Consider the following 17,146-nt stretch of genomic DNA (forward strand, 5'->3'; position numbering starts at 1 on the left):
CATCTGTTAGTAGGGTTTTACCATAATCAGTAGTCGTATAAATTGACTTATTAATGTTAAATGCCGGATACCTTCGACTCGTTCGTTGAGTACGTTCGGGGTCGGAAGGATTCGGGTGACATCGACGGCCGCCACATCCCCTTTCTACTTACAATATTTCACACTGATATTGCAAGGAATGTAGACTCTATTTATGTATATAACTCGATGCTTATATCATGTAATTGTGTATTACAAAATTATCGTTAACTACACATTTAACTAAGTAGGTACTAAATAAACATTTACAAAATAACTCTAAGTGTATCCGTGAATGTAACATCCCCCATCCTCCTTCGTGTAAGGGTAGAAATGACTCCAGGCAAAGCGGTTAGTACTAATTCCAACCCGACCTCAAGAATTAAACATAATTCACTAAACATTTGCGGGTAACGAAGCCTTGTTCGCTCAACCAAAGAGCATAAAGAGTACATTGATGTATTATATTTAGATATGACATGAATGGAAAAAATGGGTTCTACTTTTTGACCTCCAATCGACCTCCAAGGTTGTCAACTAAAACTACCGAATCCGGTCTGCGTATCTACTTTTCCATGTTCAATAGGAGGCAAAATAGAGATAGTTTAGAAAAAAAAATTAGCGTAACAAGCCCGTGCGTGTTTCAAAGCAATACTGCCTCCTATTGAACACGGAAAAGTAAATACGCATCTGGTTGAACACCTTTCGACGACATATTAGTATTCAATAGCGCCTCTAATTGTACAGCTCTATGCAAAAGTACTTATTTCTGATGTCTGTGCATGAAATGTTTGATCTGCGTTAAATCCTTCTCCGTGAAAGCTGGTTCAATTTGTTTTGAATTTGAGTGTTGGAATCAGGTGTGTAAAGAATTCAGACAAGCCTCCAAGCAGGTATCTATCAATTTTAACAGATATTATTTAAATTTACCTTATCAAAATTGAAACTTATTTGGTAAGAATTAAGCCTATCCCGTGATTTTTCGTGGGACTGCGCTAGTCAAACAAACTATTTTTTGAAATCTTATTTAATGTACTTAAATTTGTTTGCTTTGAATATAAGTGTGATTTTAAAATCGGAACAAATTTTGTAAAGAATTCAGACAAGCCAGTACTTTCCTATAATTCGTATAATATTTTATTTCACAATTGCAACTGATTTATGATGAATTTAGACTATTAGCTAGTTTGAAATAGTTCTCGTACAAACATATCTACTCTCATTATTTGTTGTCAGATAGTTTTAAAAAAAAAAAATTATAATGTGTTTATTCAGTTTTTCTATTTGTACAATATTTTATCTTACTTAAATCCTACAAAACTGATCAATCAGTTTAATTGTAAGAAATCTCTCACTTTTCCTATTTATTTGCTAATAATAATATATTTAAATCTCAACATGATATCTTGATGCGTAATACATAATATTTACTTAATAGTATATATCTAATATAAAAATAATTACTAATTATTATAATGCTTATGATCATAATGTACGATAGTAATTGTTTTATTTTTAACAATGGTTAACAGTTCTACGTATTTTTTTACAATATTATTTGGTTTTCACAGTTGTTAAAGTGTTTGGCAACATTGCATTAAGCATTCGCGGAATAAGGATAAGTGACCGTATTTAATGATATGGTGCAATCATCACAAGTTTTTTTCAAAAACACATATTTCAAAGATAATTTATTCTAGTTAACCTCAAAAATAAGTAAAATGTGCTATATCTCGGGAAAACACTGAAATTCCATGAAATTTCACCATGTCGTTGGAACATATTGGTAAAAATATTTTAAAACCTGAAGGGTTAAATTTAGATAAATGTCTTGATTGTGGGCAATTTTTTGTAAAGTTTGGAAAAAATGGCACATCTATTTTTCACGTAAATCTTTTTTTTCGTTTCATCCTAATGCTCGTGTATTTTGCTATCGGCGTCTAAAATTTATTCAAATACCTTAAAAATCTTTTCACCTTGTTAGCCTTCTCAGGACAGGTATAAATAAGTAACGAATTTAGTATACCCGGAAAGTATATTAAACGTGACTTTAAAATGCAAAATTCCAGAAAATGGTGTTCAAACGTTTTAGAATGACGTAAAATTTGACCGTGTTCTGTACAGGTAAATAAATACTTCGACGAATGTTACCAGCATACATTCTGGACTTTTTTTATTGTAAATAAACACGTTCTCGTTTTTAAAAACACCTAATGAATGAAGTGGAATCTTGGAATTGGAATTGTAACTTAATCGACATCCGATTGAGCTGAAAATCGACAGAGAAACTCATTATCATGGTGAAAATTCATTCTTTTTTAGTGTTATTCATGAATACAAAGCGCACATACGCATTTTTGTATGTTTAATAAATAAAAACTTACTTATATTAATAAATAAAAATGTATGTATTTGTGATGTCTGTATGAATGTGGATGAGTGCAAGCGAGATGGAATGCTTGCAAGATTTCATAAAATGCGATGCACGTTAGTTGTGCGCCCTTTTTTGCTACAAGCAGCTTCCCAATAAATACCAGTAGGTACATAGATCACCTAAGCGTATTATTGCATACTACCCGAAACGCTACAATAAAGGCACGATAATACTCCATACATTACAGTATTACACTTATTATTATTAAAATCTTTTTTTTTTTGATGGTTTGATTTTTTTTAAAGAGTATACACGAAACAGTGTTTTATGGCAGAAAATAATTTGTGGTAAGTGATAGCATATTCATCACTCAAGACCCACATTTAACTAAATACATAACTCTGGAGAATTCTAGAGAAATAAAACAGTGTATTTCTTGGACGTAATCTGTCCTCCTTATATTTCCTCGGATGACTCCAAAGACTCTTCTTTAAAGTAAGTCACTTTTATTTTTTGCTGTTTTTAATTTTTCTAATTTCGTAGGCTTTATGTCGGAAGCGTTTAATAATTAGCACTGTGGGGGTGAATAAGAGATTGCTACCATGAACGTATATATCAGTTTCATAAAGAACTTTGTTAAACTTTAGCGAGACCGTGAACATTCAGAATACGTTATTGTGTTAGTCGACCCGATTCAAAGTCACGATGAAACATTTTTCATTACACAAATCTATTATATTTAAAATTTTATTAATGGTCGATTATGCAACGTTAATCTAATTACCTGTGTATTACTTTGATTTGGCTGGTTTTACCTTACTTTGAAAATCGTCATCAAATGGTGCATTTTCATATATTTTGAAATGGTGAGGCATTTGATACCGCTTCAAAACTTAAAATTCCAAAACACAAAAAGAATTTTACTTGCATGTATATTTAGAAAAAAAAAAAGTATTAACCTAGTGGATAGCCACTATTCGAAAAACGAACTTTGAAGTGGCTAGAGTCATGTTTGGTTTTCAATTCTCAATAGAACAGATTTTTCAGTATTCTTCTATCTTTTCCATACATTATTAATGATACGTGTTCTGTACAGCTTCCATAAGCAGTTAGGTCCTAAAATAACCTCATTCCCTTGAGTGTGGCTTAGTCTATTTAATATAGTTCACCGTATTCCCATCAATGTGATAGATCTTATCTGCATCGCTTTAGTGAAAGACCTTTTTTTAGAAACGAAACTTTGCTTGGATTGGCTTTAGCCGTGTTTGGTGACCAGATCTTAATAGCCAGGTACTCGCTCCTTCCTCTTCCCCAACACCTTCCCCTCTTCAGCTTCACAACACACCCCAATTGGGGATGCCATAGTCCCACTGGCTCCAGTTATCAGGGAGCACTTGAGACTCTTGCGTTATTTACATCTATGAAACTAGAACCAAGGCTTTTAAAAATTTGCTACATGGTGAGAGAAAATAGTGAAACATTGTACAGTCGAAACTTCTTGTAATTTATGCACAAACTACTTTTAAGTAGCTAATTCTCAAAGCTCAGTCAATTTGAGAGTATTTTGTAAAATAACTTCTTTGTAGGGAGCCTGTAGTTGCTTTCTATGAAAGTACGAAGTTCAGTCAACGATCAAAGTTTGCCGTTACTCTTAAAGCTCTCCGAGTTCAAACGGAAACCCTTCCAGCAATACTGGTTCAAATTTGACCCCAAAATATACATATAATAAAAAAGCGAGCCAAAAATAATATTTTAGATACGTTTTATTTATTTCAGTGTCACGAACGAAGTTTAAAGTAACTGTAAGACGAAAAGGACACTGACACGATAAAAAAATTTCAGAGCTACTCCGTTCATGGCATTCGGGTTATTTTTTTAAACTTACATTACTTAAGACTCCGTAGTAAGCGTTCAAAGATGGTTTGAAAGAGAGATATGCAAATACGAATGTTAGAGGAAGCGCGCTAATATTATAAATCGATAGAAATTGGGTATGTGGGGGCTTAATTTACGTAACTCCTTTATTCCCAGTCCGATATTGTAATCTAATAATAAACCCAGTTAAGGGCCTTCCTTACTAGCGATCTCAATCGTTGTATGAAGAATCATGAATTGTCAGATTCAAACGACAATCTAAGTTATTAATCGTCAAAATATCGATAATGTAGCTACGCTAGGCTATCATAAATACATTTTTCTGTCGAGATATATGTTTTTACTAACAATTTATTTTCGTTAAATACTATATAATGAACATCGAAGAATTCTCCTACTCATTCGGCTCTATGAGGTGGCCGTGAATGCACGCTTTCTACGGTCCGTCGTGTCAATATTTTTTCAAAGTTCGAAATTCCGCGTAATTATTACACTTCCATGAGACGTTTCAATAATATTCCACTCTATGCGTTGCGCGTAGGGACTATAATAGTGTGTCGCCTTTTTTTATGTTTCATCTGTGCGTTTCCGTCGAAGCTGTGTAGTGTCAAATAGTATTATTAAGAATCAATTTATTGTTAACATTTTTTTGGGTTTCTAGGTAATAAACAATTTAATATTATTAAGACTTAATATATTGTTAACATTTTTTCGGGTTTCTAGGTAATAAACAATTTCATATTATTAAGAATTAATTTATTGTTAACTTTTTTTCGGGTTTCTAATAAATATAGTAATAAACAATTTGATGTTTTTAAAATATAAAAGTATATAAAATATTCCAGCACTTACAATAAAATAAAAGAAGCACATCGTATAAAAATGTTTCAGTCGAAAAGATCGAATGCCGAAATCACTTACTTCGAAATTATTGCAAAAAACTTAAATCACTGTTAGAAGTATCCCTTAGCATTGAGGAAGATTGTGTCAAGCCGTATTTTACGCCTGAGAACGGCTGTACGTTGTGCAATAACGTACCGGAAGACTTTGAATTAGGAAAAATAAAACAGTTTTATTTGGATATATTGAATGGTTCAAAACATGTATTTGGAGACCACTCACTATGCAAGGAACGGGCATACTTTTGCAAACGGGATACTGGCGACACTAATTACGTACCCAATATGACTTCGAGCTTGATAATGTCAAGAAACGCTTTTACAATTTTTGCATGCTACCCGAATTAATTGATCCTCGACACAATCGCTGCATGCCTATTAGAAATCCTGAGTATTTAGAAAAGTGCATAATAGCGAAAAGAAACAAAGTAAAATTGGTTTCAGCTAAAACCAAAACATGTAAAAAGGAATTGTTTCGAAGAAATCAATAACATTTTATTTCATTGAAGTGTCTTCAGAAGAAATTTCATTTATATTCCTAATGTATGTAGTCCACATTTTTAGAAATAGGGAAAAGGAGGGTTGGAAAGTTCCTGGCTATTCAGATCTAGTCACTAAACAACTAAAGAAACAAACTACCTTAAAAAATTGAAAATTAATAGTATTATTACTTCAATAGAAGAGAGTCCAAATATAATTACTAATCATATAAATTACTTCTTCAGTGACATTGGTCCAAGCTTCGCTAGTAATTTGTGCAGTGCTAATAAAACTATTGAGATGTGTCTGGTGAATGATTTTAAATCTGAACTTCACGTTACAGGGGACAATTTTTATTTTAAACCAACTAGCATTTCTGAAGTCACAAATGTGATAAATGATTTAAAAATGTCTTTCTCGTGCGGTATTGATTCTTTAAGTGTTATGGTGTATAAAATGCATGTATCCGAATTAGCTTGTCTCATATCTCACCTTGTAAATACAGGAGTTTTCCAATAAGAGGTGTAATTTTGATATTTAATCGTAAAATATCAATGGTTTCGTTGCTTGTGTGGCACGTAGCGCCGTCTTGTTGAAAGTAAACGTTGTCCAGATTAATACCATCCGATTCCAGCCATAAAACATCATTAATTTTTTTTCAGTAGCGCAGTCCATTCACTGTTGTCCATTCTGTTGCTCCAGCCTCATTTTCAAAAAAGTAAGGTCCAATGACTCCGCCGGACCATAAACCGCACCAAACAGTCACACGTTGAGTGTAAAGAGGCTTTTTAACAATAACTCTTGGGTTTTTCGAGCCTCAGATGCGACGATTTTGCGTGTTGACGAAGCCACCGAGGTGGAAATGGGCCTCATCACTCAAAATGATTTGCATTTGATTCACTCAAGTGAATTTTAATAAGTTCAATGCGTTGTTGAAGCGTGTATCGTTCCATTTTATTAATGGCGTTGTTTCTACTTGTCAAATGTAAAAAAATGACAGCTTCAAAAGTAACATCTACCGAAATAGCGGGCTATTCAAAATAACACCTCTTATTGGAAAACACTGTATTAGCTTCGAGAGTGGGATGTTCCCTTCTCATTGTAAGAAAGCTAAAGTAATTCCCCTTTTTAAATATGGAGATCGTCTAGATGTTAATAATTACAGACCTATATTCTTACTCAATACTCTTTCAAAAGTAATAGAGAGATTAGCTATGTCGAGATTGGTATCATTCTTAGAAACATATAATATACTCTCTAGCAATCAGTTTGGTTTCAGAGAGAATACAGGAACAAGTGATGTAGTGTTGAGGGTATTGTCCAAAGTCAAAGTCAAACATGAATACAATGTCCTGAAGGAGCTTGCAGAACTAGAAAGCATTACCATAGAAAAGTGTGGTCTTTTCATACATGAAGAGTATCCGTATATGGGTGCGACACCAGATGGAATTTCTTCTGAATACACCTTGATTGAAATTAAATGTCCTTTCGCAGCACGCAGCATGCTCATATAAGAAGCAGTAAAATCCAAAAAAATTATGTTAGCAAAAATGGAGAAATTCTGGTAAATACATCTCACGATTGGTTTTACCAGGTTCAGGGCCAATTACATGTAACAAAAAAAGCTATTTGTAAGTTTGTTGTATGGACTGAACTCGGATAAAAATCGAAAAAATTTTACGGGATGACGAATTTCGGCAGACTAATATGGTTGAACAGCTGAATCGCTTTTACAATTTTTGCATGCTACCCGAATTAATTGATCCTGGACATAATCGCTGCATGCCTATTATAAATCCTGAGTAATTCAAAGTGCATAATACCGAAAATAAGTAAAGTAAAATTGGTTTCAGTTAAAACCAAAACATGTAAGAATTTTTAAGAAGATCAATAACATTTTCATTGAAGTGTCCTGAAAAGAAATTTCATTTATATTCCTTATGTATGTGGTCTACATTTTTAGAGATAGGGAAGATGGGGGGTTGGAAAGTTCCAGGCTATTCAGATCTAGTCACTAAACATATCTACGCCGTTCTCAAGCAACTTTCAATCCTGAATTATGGTCTCTCACCAGGGTGATACTGAACGTATCTTCCACTTTTGAACGAGGTACAGATTCATTATATGTAACTATATAAAATTTATTTTAATTCTATAATATGACATACTTATATAAATTAAATTAAATTTGTTTTGTCCTCGCCGGCTTTTGAACCCGTGACCTCAAATTAAACTATACAATTTAGTATTAACAGTGCCCCGCCGCACTGCGAAACCAGGCTGGAACAAAGGGAAGCCTTTTGTAACTCTTTATAATTGTATTTATCAAAAAAAAAATCCAAATAAAAAGTTATATTAAATGTTGTTACTGAGAACCTCCTCCATGAATCAAGCTATTGTAATATTGCATTACATTCTAAAATATATTTTAACATAATTTTCATAATCACAATATCTTTAATTAATAATAATTTGTTTTGCTCTGTGCGTGTCTTGTATTGAATGGAACGCACCGGCCAGCTGCCAGGTGCAGCGAGTTAGATATTCGAATTCGCGCTAGAAACATTTAGTAGCGAGGGCCGTTAAATCTCACATTATTAAGTATAATATAATATAAACAACATTTGTTTGTAATGAACGTAGTTCGGAGACAATGGAATAATAATAAACGTATTTACGTACGACTCTGATAAATGTACAACGCGAACGTACGGTACGTATAACATACCTGTTTGCATGTACGAGCGTCTCTACCATTTTTAACCGTCATAAACTTTAAACTTTGAATAAAAGTTTAACTTAGAATATTATACTAACTATTGAAGTATGAAGTAAAATATAGTATTTGAATCACGCTTTCAGAAGATTCGTTTATTTTGTGTGAATATTATTTTAGATTATTATAACATTTATTGCGATACAATCATATAACATGGTAATTTAAGATATTTCCTACCTTAGTAAAGCGCCTTAGGTAGCCACGAGAGATTTGAGAAACGTGTTGAGTCGCTCGCTGTAATGTGTGCAATTTATAGAACCTAAAAATATGGGATGGACGGTGAAATTTATGTGGATACATCGGCTTTAAGCAGTTTAATATTATGAGGAATGGTATTAATCAAATAATATGGTAAAAGTGTGTACATGACACCAATTGGTGGAATAAGTAGGTAATATTTAACGAAAATTTTAGAAGATAAAACATTTTAATGACAATTCCATCGTGGCAACATCTTGTTGTAGTCTTTTTGGAAGTTTGCAGTAAAATTTTTCAAAAATAAACTCGTTCCAATGATGTAAAATTTTGCATCTCAAATTGTTTGGAAACATTAAATTTAATACTAAACGACATAACAAAATTTCTAATACATTACTTTTGATGTACGCCTGGGCCGTATCTGACCCAATGCAGGGGATGAGTTAGGACCATATCTGACCCAACGCTGGGATGGGTTAAGTCCTTATATTCATTCCTCGCACGTTGCAACCGCGATAAAGTTGCCAGGTCTCATAATGACAAGCTTAAATTATTACTTGTACCAGCCAACTTTATTATTTATTACCGCGGGGGAAATAATACAAAGATTGCTATTGAGTGGATAACAGGGGATTTATTTTCTTCCAAAAGCACACCCCACCCGTATTACTTATTGATTTTCCAAAACAATTTTATCTAATCGCGATTTTGAATTTCTTTTTGTTAAAAAATGTCAAAATGAAAAAAATAAACTTTAAGTTATTTAGACGCACGCTTTCTTGTTGTTTGCTTTCTGTTAAACTTTTGTTTTTGTTTTTGAATCTTTATTTAGATGTACGCAATTTAACTGTCACACTACACAACTCTTATCTCATGATAACATCATTATTTCTGCGTACTTTCATATTGTAATAACTAGTAGTTCTGTAAACAGTTGACGTCGCGTCCAAAAAATCAATTTTATAATTTTCTATAATTTAATAATCGAAACCAAAATTTACTCTGAAATCTAAAGATTTGTAAATAGGTTCTTAAATAATTTAACGGAGAAAATATTGGGAATCTCTCCAAAGTTTTCGTAATCCAGTTAAAAAGGGGATTGCAGGCCCTTAACGAATGAAATGATAAGTTTTCTAGTACATATTTTTAAAAATACGATCATATATTATCACGGTGTTCATAAAAATTTTAAAATTTCCGCATTTATATATATGGAGAGGAATTTACTAAAAGTAACTAGGAAACGGTCTGCAATCTAGTTTTTAACCGGATTACCAATAGTTTGTAGTATAATTGATTTTTAATAAATTAGCAATACTCTTTTTTCTCCGTGTACCTACATAATTTTAAACAAAGACTATGTTTCCATATTAAATTTTCACTTTTTAAAATAGGAAATTGTAAAATTTATCAAAATAAAATTCACTATTTCAAATAGGGTACAATTTATCCACATAAAATTTACTATTTAAAATAGGAAATCGTACAATTTATCAACCTTAACCTCACTATTTAAAATAGGGAATTGTTCAATTTATCCACAAACCTCACTATTTCAAATAGAAAATTGTACAATTTATCAACATAAACCTTACTATTTCAAATACGAAATTGTACAATTTATCCACATAAACCTCACTATTTCAAATAGGAAATTGTATAAGTTATCCACAAACCTCACTATTTAAAAAGGAAATTATACAATTTATCCACATAAAATTTACTATTTAAAATAGGAAATTGTACATTTTATCCACAAACCTTACTATTTCAAATAGGAAATCGTACAATTTATCCACATAAACCTCACTGTCTCAAATATAATTCTTTTTTCAAAATTTTCCTTAGGAAGTAGGTAGGTACCATATAGATTACTTAGATTTAATGAATCATAGAAAAATACACGCTTATATGAACTCTGACGTGATAAAAAGGCAGTACGCAACATTAAATAAAATTTTGTGCGTTTTTTAGTTTCTCTTTCAGTCGCCTACAAAGTTAAGCGTATCGAGCTGTACTCAATATGACTAACGTCAATAGTTTAATGTCATCAAATTTATCAACAACAACAGCCCAACTTAACCTTTCAGTTGATTTATGGGGCAATCATAAAGCATTTCGAAATAACGATTAGAATGACTTGTCAAATCAACAATGACATCTCTTTGTAAAATCGCCCATTCAAAGGCTGTAACAGACTTGATAATGAGTTTATTCTCGGTGTTGCCAGGTATAACCTTAAATATTTGAAATTTTACCTTAGGCACAGTTTGAAATTAATAGTAGATACAAATTGATGACACTGATATCGTACAAAGGTTTTTAAATGGTAATACCAAAATGGTTTATGTCAGAAATTCAAAAAATATCTGATTTATGAACTTGTAGAGATTTTAAAAAGGGGCCTCTGCAGTAAACTTATAGAAATGTAAATATTAAAGGATTTTTTAATAAAATTTACAGTAGTTCAACACCATAGTGGAATAACATCAACAAATACGAAAGCCTTTGTAAATATGCAATTTTAGTTAGTGGATTTTAAAATATACGAAACAAGTTAAGTTTTAAAAAAACACAATGGTTCAATTGCACCAGAAGATAGCAGGAGAGATATTTTCGTTTTTTTATAGTTTTCTGCTTTTTCGAAATCACCTGTGGCCATAACAGCATCTCGAAAGAAATGTTAGATGTTAGAAAATTTATTTTTCACCTATTCAGTAAAAATTAAAAATCTTACTCTACTTTTTAAAAAAGGTCGGTTTTTAATAGATCATAAATCTACCACCAAACGTTTTACATCTGTGGTAACTTACAAAAAGAAAAAAAATGTTTTGTTATAGAAAACATTTAAACCTACCCCACTCGATTAATATTTTTTATAAAATATGTATATAATGAGGTAATATTTATTTGTTTACAACATATGTTGTTCATGAAATAGAAGAATAAATATTTGTTTTTTTTTTCAGGTTTAACCCTTCTAGCCACAACCCTCGCTGGGCCAGTTGAGGACCCTTGCGAGACAAAGTCGCGCGTGACGGGCGACGACAAGCACTGCGACAAGTTCTGGGAGTGCGACAACGGCCAGCAGGTCGAGTACGACTGCCCCAACGGGCTGGTGTTCGCAGGCAAACATCGCGGCGTGACGGAGGGATGTGACTACCCCTGGAGGTCGAATTATTGCGAGTACCCCAAGACGCAGATAAGTAAGTGACTTTTAACGATTATAACTAACTAACAGAAGACGGACTGCCGAACAACTTGGTATTTGCACTCATTCACATTTATTTGTTTATTGCATCTCACTAATAATAATAATATTTGGCTAATTTATATAGCGCCGTTTTCGTGAGAAATCACCTCAAGGGCGCTCACTATACATAAAACACTTTTTTTTAACATAAAAATCAACCTCACTAGGACTAAGCCTGTATCGAGGCTAACAATTTACATTTGAGTGAAGCAAATATAAGAGTAATCACAAACATAAAGTAATTCTACATACAAACACAAAATTAAAAAAAAAAAAGTATTAGATGTGTTACCATATGGTTTTTCATACATACTTTTCTATTATTCTGACTCTTAAGTCCGACTCAAATATCTGGTTCACTTGATCGCGAGAGTCTTTCTTGGTCGTCCTCGACTATATTATCCGTTATTTTATTTTATTTTTTTGCATTACATATTATTATTCTACTACTCCATAAGTTGAGCTCCAGGAGCTAGTGTTCATGGGAGGAGTATTCTTATTACACCTTTAGTTCTGATTATTTTTTAAACAATAATCAAAAACTTATGATATAGATACAAACATAATATTAACATAGGTACACAAATTAGAAAAATGTGTTTTTAAAGATGATTAAAATAATATATCTTTTTACAGATTAAGTAAGCGTAAGAAAATTAAGGGTACAATAATATATCAGGTACACAAATTGGATAAATTTTTTTTAAGACAATTAAAAATGTATATTTTTTTACAGATATATATTCTATATATTATATATTCTCACTACACTTTTTTCGTTCATTCGCTCTACGTGCCCAAATCTGAGCATCTCTTTCTTAGTCTCATTCATTACGCCTGCGTCTTGCATTCTTTGCGTATATCCATATTTCTCACATGATCATACATGGTTTTACCACACGTACGTCTCAGGGATCTAATTTCAGTCTTATCACTATGTTATACATTAATAGTCTATTACAAGTTTAACCTTATACATATTTAGAATATTTCGCGATATATGTAGATGCCGAAGAATAGTGTCAGAATGCGAAGCAGGTGACACATCTAACGAAATGTTTTTATCTGAGGTCTCATAGTGCTTATCTTTCGGAATTAATATCTGTACGCGGTTTACATTTTCGGTGAGTGGCAGAGTACGATATTTGCGACTGTCATTAACTTGCTGACGTTAATCCCGGCGTTGCTCGACTATTCTCTACTTTCTATAAATATAAAATGCATGCATTATATTCATCAACTTTCCGGAAGAAATTCTTTAAATGATTGTGAAAATCCTATCAAAATTGAAACTTAGTTGAGAAGAACAAACCGCACAAACAGACAGATGCGGACAGCGAAAAGCGACTTGGGGTAATGAGAAGTTTGAACTAATGTTTTAAGATTGTGAATTCTAGTGTACCTGAAAGCTGGCTGCATTTATAAGGTGGAATAATATACATGTATTGTAATAAGTATTTGTTAACTTAATGGTGCCGTATCTTCTTCAAGCGTCCTCGTTTTATTCTACCATTCACTTCCACGGCATATCTAGTCTTCCTCAGGCGTCTCCGACATTTCTACTATTCACTTCATGCAAATATTCATTTACACATTGTTACCATTAAAAAACTACATGATATCGACTACCTATCTCATTACATTGCAGAGATAAAGCGTTAAGTCTTCCTCAGGCGTCCCCGACATTTTGAAGCATTCTCTACTGTATACCACATTGTTACTATAAAAAACTACGTTTAGTCGAGTCCGTATGTCATTCCAGTGATGGGATAATATGTTATGTCTTTACTGGGCGCCCCCGACTTTTTCTATCATTGAAAACATTCCTGGCACTATTGAAAACAAAATTTGAAATATCATCGCAATTGGACGAATGGCATAGAAACGCGTACAGGACAAAACATAAACATTCAGTTTTATATATTTATATAGAGGTTTTGTATGTTTTCTATACAAATTTTATTTGTTTATGGATTAGTTGTACTCCAAAGTAATGTTGATCGACAAGAAACGTAACGCTTTTTCGATTGAACTAAAACTTAAGCAAGGGTATAAATATAACAAATTGAGTCCACATTGAAAAAAAAATAGTATTCGATCAAAGATCTGCAACTGGCATTGGAGGCGTCAGAAGACATCTAGAAATTAATTATTGAAGACAAAATAAATTGTAAACGAAAATCTGATTATATATTAGAATTTGAGGTTTTACTCAATAAAGTTATTTCAAAAAATAAAAATATTCATCCTAGACTTGCAGAAAAAGTCAATAGATGTCGCACATTAAAAAAATAAAAAATAAGATAGGTTTATTTAAAAAAAGACGCTGTCTAGATTGCATTTAGTTCGGGTTGAATCTTGCGAAGATACATAAATGCGGATAAAAATTTGCAGTGAAAAAATGAAGACAATGTTGGTAGTTCTTATTCGAAGTTTGATACAGTTAAATGTGACCGAAGGGGATAGGGTCCCATTAGCTCAGTGGTAGAGCGGTGTCCCGGCAAGGCAAGGGCCCTGGGTTCGAGTCCTAGATGTGACCGTATCCTTTTCTGATTTTTCTGTTTCAGATTTTCGTTTAGAAATCGCTAATATTGTCTTCAATAATTATATATTTTTAATTTAAAATGTTGAGTTAGCCCTGCTTAGTTACGTGACTGATTATCAAAGAATTTTATAATTACTTTTTCCTCATATAAAGTACTTAAATATAAATTATGTAGGTAGGTAAAGTAGAAATTTATGAACATTCTCCTCGTAAACATAATATTATGTGATATCACATTTACGACTTTCCTAGTTTTCTCTCCATAACAATAAACTTCATATTAATTTACAACTCTGAAGAGAATAACGTCACGAGAAAATTATTGTGCAGTAAATAGTAGAGATTCAAATTAGTAGACCAGTCACTCAGGGAAATATGAAAAAACCAAGTTGCGCGGAGCGAGGTATGCGACGTTATAGTCCCCCTTTCTGTGATATTTCAATAAATAAATTTTACTATACTCACAACTTGCATTGTAATACCACTAAGTAACACTTGAAAATAAAATCTGATTACGAATAAATAGTCATTTTTACAATGGCGCGCCAATTGCTTGTAAAAACTTAACTACAAACTCCAAATCGGGTAAACAAAAGTACGGGCTTGTTTAAAAAATTTAATATTTTGTTCAACTATTCAGTTAGACCCTTTTACAAAAGAGTTATAATTTACCTCACACGCTTAATTTTAGTGCCGCTACGACAGGCGGGTCGTTTAAAAATGAACATTCAAATTCTACACTGAAAAGTCCCAAATGGACTGCTCTGCAAACCTTTGCCTTTATTTAGTGAACTTTATTTTTGTGTGTAGGGTTTGGTTATTTCAATGTTCGCTCTTCGGTAGTTGTAAGTAGTGTATTCATAGCATTCTCGAACCCTTCTGGTGCCAAAAATATTGTCACGTGGTTTGACTCCAGCTCGTCAAAATGATACCCAGATTTCATGTTGCGGCAAGTCTATTAATTTGGATATCTATGTCAGTAACCTTTAACGCACGTAAAGTTTTATTTATAGCTTTTTTTAAGTTACTAATTTATATAAACACAATTATATTGTTCTAACAAATGTCTAAATGATGTTGTCTAAACATTGATGTAAAAATACTGATAACGAAAAATCATACGCTTTATTAGACAAATGTTTCATAAAAGTTATTGTTACTGTAATTTTTTGTTCAAAAAATAATTAATAAAAAAATTCATTACCTACATTAATTTTATTTCTTCCATGGTTAACTTCTAATTTTAATAAAATGCGTGGTGTGTTCTTTTTCTAACGCCCGCACCGTTTAGATCATATTTCTAATCATGATAGTAAGTGAGATACAGCGATTTCTATGAGACAACATCCATTCCCAAAAACGAACAAATTGACTCTGTGGATAGTAGATGATTTTTTTCCCAAAACCGACAGAATTAGATTGAAGGTTAAAGTTAAATTGAAGTTAAAGATGGGTTGAATTATCACAGTGTTATTATGTTATTATGGAACCTTTTTTGATCAGTGTGGCTACGTTAATTTCTATGGTATACCAACAATTTCAGACCTCAAACTAACACAGTAACTACAATAAAAAAAAAACATTTATATCTACTCAAAGAAGCTCTAAGCAATATACGTATACAACACGTCTTATTATAATTAAATATACATTAAATATTTAATACGTCATAATCAAACTATGTTTTCTTATTATTATAAACAATAATTAGTCGGCTGAAATATCAATACAAATTGAAAATATCTCCCGAGTAAAATAAATGTCGCCGACGGGAATTGAACCCGAACCTTCTGATGTCCGGTCAGGTGCTTTGAACCCACTGAGCTACTTCGGTTTATTCCCAACCCGCCAATAATTCAATATGTACAAGTAATTCAATAAAAAATACTGCTTACTTTATTTTTTCACCTGTAAACAACCAACTTTATTTTTAAATTCAATTCCGGGTTCAATTCAGGTTCGATTCCCGCCGGCGGCATATATTTTTCTATGGGGATATTTTCAATTTGTATTGATATTTTTTTAGGCGACTAATTATTGCTTATAATAATTTGTTATCCTTTGTGCTATGCATTAAAAACCTTGTCTTGTTTATCATTAAAAAAATAATATGTTTTCTTCTTTCGTAAAAATTTTGATTAAAAAAACGACCACATATGAAGGAAGTACTGATTCATGTTTTTCTTCAATAATTGCTTCTTTTTGCATATTCCAAATTCTAAATGACATTAGAAATCGTTTTCCTTACAATCTCCGCACCATAACCGCGTTGGAAAGGAATTTACATCAATTTCCTTTACAATTTGAAGCCCCACCCTACCGGGTTAGTATGTTATGTAACTACATGCTTTTCAAAATAATCAATTATTTTATTAAACGCAGAGATCTTTAGAAAATAGTTTCCTAGCGTGTCCATCAAACCAAATCCAACTGCACGATTTAAAAATTTGACTTTTTTTTTTTTTTTAAGACAATGGGCAATAAAATTTGTCATTATTTTCGTGGTTTAATAATTCTGATGATCCTTTTTTCCTCTTTGAGCAAATTCCCACTGTTCATTTTTAATAACATTTGAGATGATCCCAAGAAAAAAATTATAGCATGTCGCTATACGTGCACAGACCAAAAATATAGACTACAAAACGTCTGGAATTGTTGACGTTATTATATGCTTCGCCCTCTATCATATGTTCCTACATTCCCCCACCTAACCTGTTACCCAATT

At 32.3% G+C, this 17,146-nt stretch overlaps 1 protein-coding gene across 1 annotated transcript in view; it reads left to right on the forward strand.

Annotated features, from left to right (window-relative positions):
• LOC149414815 (protein obstructor-E-like) overlaps positions 1–17,146 on the forward strand; it is a 76,343-nt gene that overhangs the window by 36,153 nt on the left and 23,044 nt on the right. The window contains exon 2 of the mRNA XM_089643581.1: positions 11,593–11,829. Coding sequence (XP_089499707.1) covers positions 11,593–11,829 — 237 coding nt within the window. The remainder of the gene's footprint in view (positions 1–11,592; positions 11,830–17,146) is intronic.

This window comes from Hesperophylax consimilis, chromosome 19 (assembly GCF_061612785.1).
Source record: "Hesperophylax consimilis isolate HC1 chromosome 19, BYU_Hcon_1.0, whole genome shotgun sequence".
NCBI lineage: Eukaryota > Metazoa > Arthropoda > Insecta > Trichoptera > Limnephilidae > Hesperophylax > Hesperophylax consimilis.